The sequence below is a fragment of the Microtus ochrogaster genome, chromosome 10, assembly GCF_000317375.1.
Source record: "Microtus ochrogaster isolate Prairie Vole_2 chromosome 10, MicOch1.0, whole genome shotgun sequence".
Classification (NCBI taxonomy): domain Eukaryota; kingdom Metazoa; phylum Chordata; class Mammalia; order Rodentia; family Cricetidae; genus Microtus; species Microtus ochrogaster.
The window spans coordinates 43,180,134-43,194,182 of record NC_022016.1 but is presented as its reverse complement, the minus strand read 5'-3'; the positions used below and the strand labels follow the sequence as shown (position 1 = coordinate 43,194,182).

Sequence of the window (14,049 nt, the reverse complement as noted above, 5' to 3'; positions counted from 1 at the left end):
GGGTGAAATGGTACGAGCCCACGTGTCTCCCAGGCTCTACGGTCCAGTCAAGGAGCCTGTAAACACAGATCTGGCTTGGCTGGCTCATGAGAGAACACAGATCTACTCTTATTTAAGTCACTGACACTTATTTATTTATTTATTTATTTATTTTTTGGATTTTCGAGACTGACACTTATTTAAGTCTGCAGGTTGTGGGCTACCAAATTCTAAGTATGATCACTGCCCATCATCTGAATAGGCCCAGGGAAAATGCCCCTTACCCAAATTAGCCACTCAAAACCATCTTAGGTTGCTTACTTAGCACGGCTCTGTAAGAAGCAATATGATCTTGCACTCCATGCCAACTCCTGATCTGTGGTTCAAACTTTGTAGGTAAAGAAACTCCTATGTTCTTGAGCTATTTTCTTGGTAATTTCCCTAGATAGTGTCCTAAAACTTTGCAGCCCCCCACCACACTTCACACAGCCCCTCCTCACCAGTGCCCCAGTCTTAATTACTGGGTAACTTTTGAGTGTATTCCTAACAATCACTAACACTCGACTCTCCTACGCTTCAGGAATGCACACGCTGGGCCATCTCAGAGGGTTGGAGAATGTCTTGCAGAGCAAAGCAATGCTGCCTGCCATCCCACCCGTCACCGACTACTCTTTCTGCTCTGCGTTTCCAGTTCCACACTGCACTCGGCTGCCTTAAATAGCACACCGCAGAGGCCTCTGCTGAACTCTGCTCTCCCAGATAGTCGTGCCATGCTCACCAGAGGGCGGAGGATGCCACACACCCACCCGAATCAGTGTGGCATCCATACTCAGGGAAGGAAAGGTAATTGATTTCTGGTCAACAGCATTACACATTGATCCCTCAGCATCTTTTCAGTTAATTCTAAATTTTCAGTTAAAACTATTTTTTCTTTGCAGTGCTGGGGTGGGGGGTCACACCCAGGGCCTTGTACATGCCAGGCAAGTGTTACCAAAACCCTCCCCCGACTTTTTGTAGACAAGGTTTCATGTAACCAAAGCTGAAACTCAAGATGTAGCCAAGAATGACCTTGAACTTCTGATCCTCTTGCCTCTACTCCAGGCTGGGGTTACCTGTATATGCCGCACCCGGGTCATGCAGTGTCCAGGCTGGACTGAGGCTTCCGGCAGTTAGGCAAGCGCTCTACCCATCACCAATGGGCTACATTCCCCCACATCCTCAATCCATTTTTTATTTTCACTCATTTTGAGACAGTTTCTCCCCATAGCCCTGACTGGCCTTGCATTTACAGCTTAAAGGTGTGTGTCACCACATCCAGCCCCTAATTGTTTAAACAAAACAAACAAAACTAAACATTTAAAATATAACTCTAGGTTTACAGCATCTGATTCCATTGTGGCCTTGATTTTTTTCCCAGTCAGTTCTAAATTACAACCAAGTATATTTAAAAATGAAAGCAGGCTACCCAGACATTATAAAATGTGCCTATAACCTCTTAATCCCATCTGCTTGAGGATTACTAGTTCAAGATCAACCTGAGCTACATTAAATCTCTTCTCGAAAACAAAAGCATGCCAATAGGTAAAAACAGATCTTAGTTGAACCTTGCCTCATGTCTCTCCTAGACTGAAGGCTTCTAAGGCCAGGCGCCAGTCTGGGTCAGGTGCTGCTGAGCTCCCAGGCTTCGGGGCTACTCAATGTTTGATGATCAATGGGCTCTTGCCCATACTGCACAGCCTGATAGGAGGAACTGACTTCTTATCTAGAATGTAGTAAGATTTGATTTCTCTTAAAAGCACAAAACACATAACAGAAAACCTCTGAAACACGGAGAAACCATTTTTGGTATACAGGATGCAGAAACTCCTATCTGGGGAGACCTAATGTTTGATGCGGGGTAAGAGTGAATCAAAGTGGCAACAAGCCAGAGACCACAGCCTGTGGCCAGCCCTCTCCTGGAGAGCTGCCCCTCTGACTTCTCCCTGATACTCCCAAGATGTGATGCTTTTGCTAGTCAAAAACAATTAAGGCACAAAAGAAAAGCAAGTGCATCCAAGGCTCACCAAGTCCCTCCTGCGGCTCTGCCAACAGTCAGGGGATTAGGCGACGCACACACAGGAGCTCGCTCAGTGCCAGCCCTCAGGGACTGTCAAAAAGAGGAACTCATTCCCAGGAAACACAAAACGCTATCTCATCTTACATTAACTACTGAGAGGGGACTCCTTCATTCTCCAGGAGGGAAGTACATGGTGACCTTTGTCTTTCTAGTCAGCCACATGCTCCTGCATCACCAACATCAGCTTTTACTTTTCTATTTTGGTAGTAAGGATCAAAGCCTGGACCTCACATGCTATGCAGGAGTTCTCCCAGTAAGCCCCGCAGCACTGCTAATGATACACTAGCCAGTTCAGCCACATCGCTCACGCTCATCACAGGTAGCAATCGGAATGCACTGAGTGAATTGGGCATGGTGGTGTGAGCCTATAATCCCAGCATTCTAGAGGCTGAGGCAGAAGAACTGCCATGAGTTTGAGGCCAGCCTGGGCTATGGCAAGATCCTATCTCAAAAAAAACAAAAACAAAAAAACAAAAAAACCCCAAAAAAACAAAAACACCAAAAGAACAACAACAAAAAACATACAACAAGGGAGATTTGCCTTGACTCTCCTGCACAGCTATTTGCAAGGCAGTTTACTATATACACGGTAGGATGAAAAGCCGCCAGATGTGCAGGCATCTGTAGACACAGAAGCTGCTTTTCGACCTACGCAAAATATTTGTCAATCACCTTCTATATGATAGCTTACATATTTATTTATAGACATGAGCTGAAAAGTTGAAACAAATTCTTATGGCTTTAGCTAAAGACAGAAAGCTGTAGAGAGGGACGAACAGGCAGGCGCTACACAAGCTGGTTATGAAATCATTCCTCTTGCTTTGGGTAGACACCGCAGTCAGAGGGGCTGGGATCTTCACCACCAACTCAAGCTTCCGTGCCAAACAACTGGTCTTCTCGTCACCTACCAACCTGGAGCCCAAACTGTGGGATGGAGGCTTAGGGCGGTCTAAAGGCCTGAACTAGCACATCCGAAGGGCCAAAGCTCCAGCTGCAGCTGTGCTGTCCGGCTACCAAGCCCCTTCTGCACACCAGCTTCAGCACACGTCTTACAAGAAAATCCTCTTTGGTGCATAAATGGAGATCAGCACTGGAGGTTTAGTGCCGACGATGTTTGGTAAAGGAGTTGCCCCTTGTGGTTATGGCTGTGGTCCGACATGCTCGACACCAGGATGCATGATGATGGGCTCTAACCCTGGGGAGTCAGCTGAGTGAAATCTGACAATGAAGGTCTACTGGGGTCACATCCTTTCATGTCCCCTGTTCTATGACTGCTCAACTGAATTAAGTCAGTCAATTCCTAACTTTACTTTTCTACTAATGTCAGACAAAAGATCCCTCCCCCCTTCTGGTTTTAGACAGGATTTCACTAATGTAGCTCTGGGTGGCCTTGAACTCGCAGAGATCTGCCTGCTTCCTGGGGTTAAAGGTATACGCCAGCATGCCTGGTCTTTTATTTATTCTTGACAAGAGTTTAAAACTCAAAAGTAACATGCTGAAATGAAAGTAATGACCTAAAGGAACACAGTATTTGGAGAGTGAGCTAAGCTTCGTCCAAGGATTCCGAAGGACCATCTGGTCTATCAGCTTGCTTCTAAAAATGAACATACATGTAGAGTCATTAAAAACTACTGTAGTGAAATCTTCTCCAGACTGGTATCTGACACCGCCTAGGGCTCTCTCCCATCATCCGTTTTAAAAAATCAGTGGCCAAAGCACTGGTCTTGCACGCCAATTTCTCTGTTCAGAAGGCCTTCTGGGGTGCGGGTGGGGGGCAGTAGTGGCTGTCTGTCATCAGTACCTTCTCTACAAACCCCACCCTGTGGCCCCAAAGATTTGTAAACCTAAAATATACCTCCACTCCCCCAAAGCAAACACCAGGCCTCAGTGTGCTAGTACTTGATCTTTTAGCCACAACTCTACGCCGGGCAAGAGCCTCCTGGGAGCAGGTTCCCTGTGTCACACACTTATCTTTGGTGTGACAAGCAAAGGGCAGACAGGCTGTGCTTGTTTGAAACAAGAACTCGGCTAGCCTGATGTTCTGAGTGCCTAATGGAGAAAGGAAACCACAAGGCCATCCAACAACCACTTCCAAACTCCAGAAAGGGTCGTGATACTGTGTGACTTGCCATCGTGTCGCTGGAGTGAGTCTTGGCGCACAAGCAGCGTGGCAGAAAGAAATGGACCAGAGAACAGACCCCTGTAAGTGCCCTAAAGTTTCACCAACTCCTGAGATATGAACCCATCTGTGCTCAATGACTTCAATTCTGATGGAAAGAACAAGCTTGAGAGAGAGAGGTGGACTTTAGACACAAATCAGTTAGTGCTAACTCCAGAAACCGATTCCAAACTCTCACTAGGAACCAGGAGTTATCCTCAAGATCCTTTTCGAGAAAAGCAAGATTCCAGATTCCTGCCAGACATCTGAGACAACAGTTTGTTAGAGGAAAGGATGCCTTCAGCCCTGTGCGGAGGGATTATTGCACAGTGGGGCCCACAGGACGACCTACAAGGCGAGAACTTACACTAAAAAGGCCACGGTAAACGCATCTCCACGTTCCGCCCCGCTCTAACTCAACATGGTGAACACAAACATGGATCCTGCTTAGAAAAGAAACTCCTGAGGAAAGAAAGGGATGGGAACTGTACCAAGGCCACCGTCGTCAGAACTTCGGTTGTACCCACTGCCATGAAGGACACTCACAGAATGACCAGTCTAAGCACCAAGAAGACCAGGGACGAAGGTTCTAACTCAGTCTCGCTCAGCTCAGAGTGAGCATGGGAAGACCTTCCCAGCAGGTGTGTTTCAGAAGCTAGGCTCCTGGCAGCTGACCACTGGCCACTGAGGGCTGGGGTGTCAGTGGGATGCCCCAAGTCCTATATCTAGTACATTCCAGTGTTTTATCTCTTACTCACAGTCCTTGACATTTGCAAATGGAATTATGATCAGTTTTCCCCCTTCCCTTTTTTAATACAAGTAGCACCATGTTTCATCCTAATGTGAATCCCCCCACGCCCCACCCACCGTCATAAAGGTATCTGGCAATCAATCCATGCAGCAGTCTATGAAGCACAAGACAGCCCAAGTTTTAAGCCCTCCCGCTCACCCTATTTAAATGTCAACCCTGAGCACACAAACCAAAGCATACAACTCCAGGAGTTATGGAATTCTTCTCCAGCTTTCTGTTACAAGCCACATTCTGCACACAGCACAGCCAGAGCCAGGAGTGGCTGGCCTGTTCCTAGCTGCATGGGTGGCAGGGTTCGTGTGGCTCCTGCTTTCAAAAGCACTCACTCATCTAAAATGGTATGCTATACACAAAACCATCTGTTTTATTACAGAACACATCATCTTAATGAGAATAAAAAGCTTTTGTATGCACATACTGCCAAGACATTTTAAAAGGCCCAAATTTTAAACAAGTAAAATAGACAAATTCATCAGACAAAAGATCATAAATTACTTTGGCCGGGAAAAAAAATCTGGCTCAACATTTTGCTTGCAGGTTGGTTTCTACATATACTGTGTATGTATGTGGTGAGTGTGTCTGTGTGGAGAGAGCTTTCACAGAGGGAATGGGGTACGGTCTAGCCGCTTTCCCACAATTACGTAGGGACTACAATGTTCTTTGCTAGCAAAACAAGAAGTGCGAGGTCTGCATTCCCACCAACTCGATGCAAAGCCCCAAGGGCTTCCTGCAGAGTGAAGCCGGCACCGAGAATCCGGTTAACATCTGCAGTGGGAAAGATGAAGGGTGGAAGAGAAGACAAGGGCTGTGTGGCAGGTGGGTCCAATCCATGGGAGGGCGGCGCAGCTCCAGGGCAAACACTGCTGGTCTCCGGCCCGTCTGTGCCTGGATTCTGCACGTGCTCGGAAGGCTGACTGGGGGTACCCTCCTCACCTGCTGCAAATGTGGGTGAAATTTTCACATCTGAGGTGCAATGTGGCTGATCAGATGGTTTAGCTGAGGTTATGGCGACAGAACAGTTCTTCCTGACTGACTCCCTTGGTCTGGAGACACCTTCTTTGCCAGGTGACAAGCCATCACCCAGACCCCTGAAGCTAGTGTACGCTTCATGCTCTATGCCAAGACAAGTTGTGGTGCCTATGATTTCTGTCTTCTCTGATTCAGAGGTGGCCTGGTGACAGGAGACTTGTGGATACTGGTCACTAGGGGTCGAATTCTCACTCTGGGCCCCCCTTCTGGAAAGGTCCAAAGTACCTGTTTGGCTCTCAGCTTGCATCTCTGACAGACAGTTAGCATCTTCAGGTGCATTTTCCGAAGCTGGCTTACAGCTAATGACCAAAAGATGATGCAGTTCTTTCAAGGCCACTGTGACAGATGAACAAAATTCTTCGGCTGCCTCCACAGAGGGCTGACCGTGGTCACTCAGAGGGGAAGAGGAAGCGCTGCTTTCTTTGCTATCCATCGCAGACACTTCAACATTATCTTCTGGGGGCTGCAAATCCCAAGCTGAGACGGAATGTTCCATGCTTTCAGGTGAGGGGCTGTAGTGTACTGCTTCCACTTCCATCGTGGGATTATCGGAAGTAAGATGCGGTGCACCAGGGCTCCTGATGCTGGCATCCTGCCCGCCCATGAAGCTGCACACGGCAGTCAGAGACCGTTCAATTGTATCCACGTCCATCAGTGTTTCTGGGCATGAGCAGCTATAGTGCCCTGAAGCTACAAGACTTTTCTCTGTATCTAGAAGATGAGCATTTGTCTGTAGTTCATCTCCTTTCATCACAGCTTCCAAACTGACAATGTTTTCTTGGTCCTGTTGATTTTCTTTTATGTCACAGGGACATTGTTGGTCATGTGGGGCACTCTGCTGACCGTTCCCTCTGTGTGTTTCTCTGGGCTGCTGAGGGCCATTCACTTGACCTGGGTTCTGATTTTCTGGATGCCAACTCTTTTCTTCCACAAATCCCTGTGGCTCATACACCCCAGTAGTTGTGAGAGATAAACTAGTGTCCTGTCTGGTGTGGAGATAAACTCTGAGGCCCTGAGTTCCTCCAACAGCAAACTTCTCTGGATTATCTGCAACAAATGCTTCTTCGGATGAATTATGCAAAGGCATAGCTGGATTCTGGTCTGGTGGGGAAGAGAGATCAGGAAGGCCCTGCAGAGGAGGAGGATTTGTTTTCGGAGAGTTTGTCTGGAATTCAGCCGAAGCCTTCACAGCCTCCATAGCTATAGGTTCAATGCTATTGGGGTCACTGGGCTTGATGGCGCAAACTGAAGCAGAGACAGAGCGAGCAAGACTCGTGGGGCTACCAACCTCAGGACTCTGCCCTGAAGAAGGGGCTGGATGGTTGAATTCATCTGAAGTCAGCAATGATGACATTCCCAGTGAGGTAGATTCTTTACTGCTTTTCTCTGTATTTTTTTTTTTTTTTAAGTAAAGAAAAAGAAAAAAAGAAAAGTTAGACCACTAAATTATCAAAGAATGAAATCTCAATAGAATAAAAGCAAGTCTTTTAATTTAGGTCTGTCTTGCAAACATAAGGCTAAAAAAAAAAATACAAATCTTTCTATGATAAATGAGTTAGCATCACTGAACCTAAAACTGAGTATGTCTCTAATAAACATTACTAAATCCCATACATAAAGAGCTGTCAGCATGCACTTCCTAACGGCTGTGTCAGTGTTCACACTACAGATGCTTACCTAAGCATGTATTTATTGCGGGCAGGGTCTCACTATGTAGCCTGAGCTGGCCTGACCCTGGAATGCTGGCTGCTGGGAGTGTCCCATCATGTCAAACAGGCATGGTTGCTTATTTATTGCTGGGGAATTTTGCATTCTCATTGAGTTCTTTTCCCTTCTTATATTTAAGGGGGGGGGGGGAGCGATGAGCCTTGAACTATCAGTGATCCTCACATGCCAGCCTCCTGGGGGCTGGAATTACAGCATGGGCCACCACACTGCCTCCAGTGCACTTTCTTATTCATCTGATTAAACACTGGAATTATGGGTGTGCATCAGTGTTCCCAGTTTATGTGGTGCTTTATGCATGCCAGGGAGGCACTGCTTCTCTAGCCCTATAATGCAGTTCTGTCTGGTCTGACTTGCAGCAAGCACTCCTCCTGCTTCAGACAAAGCGGGCATTACAACACACACTAACTAGCACAGCTGGCTTCCAAACAATGCAGAGAGCAGTTAGGATTCCAAGGCCAGACACCCTATCTTTTTTCTGGGTTGAGACAGGATTTCTTTTTTTCCCTTATTTATTTATTTATTTATTTATTAATTTATTTATTTATTTATTTGAAGACTTATCGCTCTTCACATAAGCCTTTATGTCAGAAGAGGGCATCAGATCCCACTAGATAGATGGTTGTGAGCCACCATGTGGTTGCTGGGAACCGAACTCAGGAGCTCTGGAAAGGCAGCCCATGCTCTTAACCTCTGAGCCATCTCTCAGGCCCCAAGACAGGATTTTTTTTCTTTTCTTTTTTTTTTTTTTAATTTGGTACATGGAGGGACAGCCGTGGGTGCTGGGAACCAAACTCTCATATTTTTGGTTGTGAGCCTAGCCTTTAACAGCTGAGCCATCCCTCCAGGCCAAGACAGGATTTCTTATGTAGTCATTTGTCCTGGAGCTTACTATGTAGACCAGGACCTCGAACTCACAGAGATCAGCCTGCCTCTGCCTCGCGAGTGCTGGGATTAAAGGCGCATGACACACTGCCCAGCTTAGACTTTATACTCACTCTAAGAGCAGCATGTATGTCATCCTTCTGAAACCAAAACAGCTAGTGCAACAGGGGAATTAGAAAAAGAGGCTGGCGGACATTAACCAAGCCTAACGACCTTAAAATGAGAGTGAGGGAGGAAAGGAGAGAGAAAGAGAGACAGAGAGAGAACGAGAATGAAATGCTATGAGTCCAATTACAACCAGCCTCCAAACCCTTGTTATTATCAAAGCTGTTCCAGATAAAATCAGTGAACGTACTCAGACGGACACAGCCCTGCCGACAGCACAGAAGTGGCAGCAGTTGCCTTCCACAGTCATGTCAGGCCAAAGCGGAAGACGAGGCCAAGTATCAGTTCTTACCATTCGAGGAAAAAAAATCTAAGTTCTGCTAACAATTTTCCTCCCAAGTAAGTTTCACTACACAGTCCAGGCTGGTGGTCTTAAGCCTTGGATCCTCTTGTCTCAACTTCCTAAGAAGGGGATGCCGGAGGCACTACCATGCCCTGCCCACCCATTGCTATGATTCTGGTAAGTCATCCGGCTCAAGTTTCCATTTCTGCTCAATAAGATGAAACTCTGTCCTTCTATAAACTTCCAATGTACAAGGATTTCCAGCTTTTCAAAGCAAAATGGCTTGAGACATCTAAAAAATCACCTGCAACAAGCTGCCATAATGCCGACAGTCTTGACTCGACTCGGTGTCCTCAACTGTCAGAGGTGGTGGGTACATAGTATCTTCACTAAGACTCTCCTAGACGGTTCCCATAAACAGTAACGTTCTAAACAAGAATTTAAGCCTACATGTACATGCCAACATACATAAAAGTGTATATACAGGCTAGTTGTAACCAGATTGAACAGGGAGAAACAGAGATGGCAAGTCTTGAGTTTCCAAAATGGTTCCAGACAGAGACTGTTCAGAGCACAGGACAACTGGATGGAAGGTAATATGGTGTCTATAAATACCTGGTCTGGTGCCCACTCCAGCTGCAGCACACACACACTACATGCATCATGGCTTCTGACGCTCTGTTTGGATTAGGAAACAGACAAGCAAACGTGGGTTAAGAACGCAGAACCACACAGCATGCAGGGCTGTAGTCTTCAATCCTTCCCATCCTTAAAATGAGGAGCGAGGAGTCCATGTTGAGGGATGTTTCCACAGCCTGGGCATCCCAAAGACTTGCTGGTTGCCTCAATTCTCTCCAAATACAACCAACAAGGTTTCTACATCAACAGATTTTTAACTGTACTTGGAAAGAAATTATTTCACAGCTCTGCACAGATGTAGGAGGCAAAGTCGATCCATCAGAAGAGCTGCCTGACAGCCACCTAGAAGAGTTAGTGGGCAGGGTAGAAGCTTTCCAACTGCTCAACAGTTCTATTTTTCTGTTTTGAGACAAGGTATGGCTATGTAGCCCAGACTGACCTAGAACTTGACATTTCAAGCGTGGGCTTTTAGGCAGGTGCCAGCACACCTGTCTCTCACTCATTTTCTGAAGACAAACCGAGAGTGGCTAAGTCCCTGATGCTGCCTTCTTCACAGTTAACCAGCATACAGACATGCCAGACAGCTCCTAAAGTCAGTCTGTAGATGGATACAGAGGGTAAAGATACTCTGATAATTTTCTAGAGATAAACAACTTTCTGGAAATACTTCCACATATCATGTAAAGAATCATGATTTTAATGATCCCAAGCAGTCGATTCTCCTAATAAATCAAGTCTAACTTTGTAGAATCACACCGTTAGAACACTACAAAAATCAACACAGGTTACGTGTGTTAGTAGCAAGGGTTCCATGGATCGGTGGTTTCTAAAACTGGTCTGTGCTTTTCTTTGCTGATGCTGAAAAGGTGGCAGTTACTTTAGTACCCTGAACGTGATGCGCACTTCAGAAGGTTAAGTGTTACTGACCGGGTTAGGATACGGCTGCCATCAGTTAATGTTTCTCTAATTACGGTACGTGGCTATGTGGGGAAATGCTATCTTAAAATGTCAGCAGCCTGTCGAAATTGCCAAATTGCCGTCCATACGCTAAGGAGGTGGATGAGCTCACTGGCACTGACCCTCCAGGAAGATTAAAATGATTGTGGTAACTCAAAACTCTCTCTCCTTCCTTCCAAAAAATACCTTGGTTGCAACCAAAATCCTACTTTCCACATAGTGAAGTGGGACCAGACAATGACCAAGGCCAACCTGGAAGTTCCATCAGCTACATGATCCAGAGGTTTAAAGCTACATGCCTACACGTGCTCTAGGGAAACATAGCAAAACTTTACTTTTCTTTTGGTTTTTCAAGGCAAGGTTTCTCTGTGTAGCTTTAGAGCCTATCTTGGAACTAGCTCTTGTAGACCAGGCTGGCCTCAAACTCAGAGATCCACCTATCTCTGCTTCCCGAGTGCTGGGATTATAGGCATGCACCAATACCGCCCGGATACAAAACAAAGCTTTTCTTTTTTTTTTTTTTTTTCCAAGACAGGGTTTCTCTGTGGTTTTTGGAGCCTGTCCTGGAACTAGCTCTGTAGACCAGGCTGGTCTCGAACTCACAGAGATCCGCCTGCCTCTGCCTCCCGAGTGCTGGGATTAAAGGCGTGCGCCACCACCGCCCGGCTATAACAAAGCTTTTCAAACATTATATTATCTCTTTCTTGGGCAGAAAGTTATTCCATGAGTTCATAATTCTCACGCACTGTACCACAAAGATGGTCACATTGATAAATAATCCTGACCAAGACTTCAAGACAATTCACTTAAAACTTAAATCTTTTCAGTTTTTGGAAAATGCACATGAGTCACTGTTCTGTTAATAGATGGGGAATTTCAGGGAAGTTGTCTTGATCCATTTTCCTCAGAAGACTCATCTTTCTTCATATTCAGAAGGCATTAGGGGAACCTGGATTCAAAGCACTGCTATGTGGCCTTAGTCTGAGACCTCAGCAAGCATAAGTGCTACAATTGATTAAAGTAAGATTACACTCGTCACTGGTTCTTCTTTGGAGGCAGCACTTTTGGTGAACATTTTCACTCTTTAGTCATAGTGATAATGCCTTCCTTCAAATCAATAAACGTGCTGAGAAATGAAATGCATTTCCAGGGATACTGCTGATCTGAAAGTGTATGCTTCCTGTAGAACTCTTTATGAACAAAACAGGATGCTTTAAAGCACGAAAGCAAAGAATGACCTAACCTTGAACACGGCACTGGATCCTGGCTCCAACGTGGCCTGAACTCACATAGGTAGAGATCAGCTTTGCTTCCTGAGTCGTGCTGGGATTAAGGCTTCTCTAGTTGTTGTTGTTTTGACCTGAACTTGTGATTCTTCTGCCTCAGTATCGGACTGCTACTATTACAGGTATATGCCATTATACCTAAATTCTTTTTTCTCTTTTCGGTTTTCCAAGATAGGTTTCTCTGTGTAACAGTCAGAGCTATCCTGGAACTTGCTCTGTAGACCAGGATGGCCTCCAACTCACAGAGATCCACTTGCCTCTGCCTCCAGGAGTGCAAGGATAAAAGGTGTGTGCCATCACGCCCAGCTTCCTAGGTTCTTTTTCTTGATCTGCTGAAATAGGAATCCTTTTACTATGATGGCACCTATTTGTGGGCATGGACATGTCAGAGCATAACTGTAGAGTAGGTGTTCTCCTTCAACCTTCACATGCGCTCTGGGTTCTAGGCTTCCGTGGCAAGTGTCTTTAGCTGCCGAGCTATAACAATGCAAACCCGTCCATCCTCTCTCCTCCTTTTTGAGACAGGGTCTTGGATATCCAAACTAGCCTTCCATCAACTATCCCACCTTTACCTTCTGAGTGCTAGAATTTCAGGTGTATACCACCTCATCCACTTTATGTGGTACCGGGGACTGAGCCCAGGGCTTCACGTGTGCTGGGCAAGTGCTCTACTTTCCAGCCCCAGGAGCTTCTTTCTCACCACAGTATTAAGAGATGGAAAGAGGAGTAAGAAGACAGAGAACACAACTACTGCTCAACAACGAGGTTCATTCCTAGGAAGGCCGTCACCCCACTAACAAAAGCACTATTCAAATGGTCAGCCCCAATACCTGCATCCTCTGCTGATTTTTGAATGGCTTCTGCTAATTCTTGGTCTGCAATCTCCTCTGGCCGTATGTCCTCTCGACCAGTTCCATATGCCAAGCGGGCACACTCTGGTAGCTCCCCCTCAGGAAGGAAGGTGGTCTGTGAGCCTGTAGTGCCGATCACCAGTACATTTTTCTTCAAGTCAATCGAACACTTTGAAAGAAGAAAAGCAAAGAAAAGCAGTAAATGAATCGAGTCTTAGCCCCACATTCAACCAATGAAGAACAGGACCAGGAAAAGAGAAGGCTTAAACAGAAACACAAAGACACCCTTACTATACACCTGAAAGCAGCAATGCTTTACATCTGATTTGGAAGACAAAGTCTTGCTATGTAATCCAGAATGACCTCGATTCCTGCTGTAGTCTAACAGCCTCCAACTCACCTTCCTCCTGCCTGTGTGCCTGCCTCTACACCTCCCTATAGTGTTCTGATTGAGACAAGCCCTTGAACCCAGTGTGGAGTGGAGGCTGGCCTCCAACTCCTGGTCCTTGTCTCTACTTGGTCTCCTGTTTCTGCTGCTGCGTTGCATACTTCAGGCCAGCAAGCTCGTGAGCTTCTAGGCAGTTCTGCTTCCATGTCCTATCTTGGGGTAGGAGCGCTGAGACTACAGATGCGACCAAACCCATCAAGGGCTCTGGGGATCAAGCCTGGGTCAACAGGCTTGCACAGCCACTGCAGCTAGCGCTATAACAAAGTCATCTCCCTGTCCTCCTTTGTTTTTTTACTTTTGAGAAAGCGTCTATAATCCGGACCTTCCTTGACATCTTGTTCCATCTGCCTGAGGCCAGTGGTGGGATTACAGGGGTACCGCCCACTACAGCCACTTCGCTTTATCCTTTTCTGTGCGGCTTTCTTCCTTTTCCCCCCAAGACAGGTTTTCTCTGTGTAGCTTTGGAGCCTGTCCTAGAACTCACTCTGCAGACCAGGGTGGCCTCAAACTCAAAGATATCCACCTGCCTCTGCCTCCCAAGTGCTGGGATTAAAAGTGTGGGCCACCACCGCCTGGCTCCCTGTGTGGTTTTTATTTCTACTTAAAATTGAACAGTTACCCATGTTTGATTTATGCCTGTAAAGTTAGGAAATACCAGTGTAGCCGGGCGGTGGTGGCGCACGCCTTTAATCCCAGCACTCGGGAGGCAGAGGCAGG

General features: G+C 46.3%; 1 protein-coding gene across 3 annotated transcripts in view; it reads right to left on the bottom strand.

Annotated features, from left to right (window-relative positions):
• Nucleotides 1-5,405: 5,405 nt before the first annotated feature.
• The window catches only part of LOC101999974 (protein DDI1 homolog 2), a 43,650-nt gene continuing 35,006 nt past the window's right edge, over nt 5,406-14,049 (bottom strand). Inside the window, exons 2-4 of one of the 3 annotated variants that reach the window (XM_013348387.1) lie at nt 12,864-13,053; nt 9,767-9,829; nt 5,406-7,479 (exon numbers count right to left, since the gene is read on the bottom strand). In XM_013348387.1, coding sequence (XP_013203841.1) covers nt 5,702-7,447 — 1,746 coding nt within the window. In that variant the 5' untranslated portion in view covers nt 7,448-7,479; nt 9,767-9,829; nt 12,864-13,053 and the 3' untranslated portion in view covers nt 5,406-5,701. Of the gene's footprint in view, nt 7,480-9,766; nt 9,830-12,863; nt 13,054-14,049 lie in introns of those variants that run through there. The other 2 variants (XM_013348386.1, XM_026782384.1) reach the window with 2 other exon arrangements.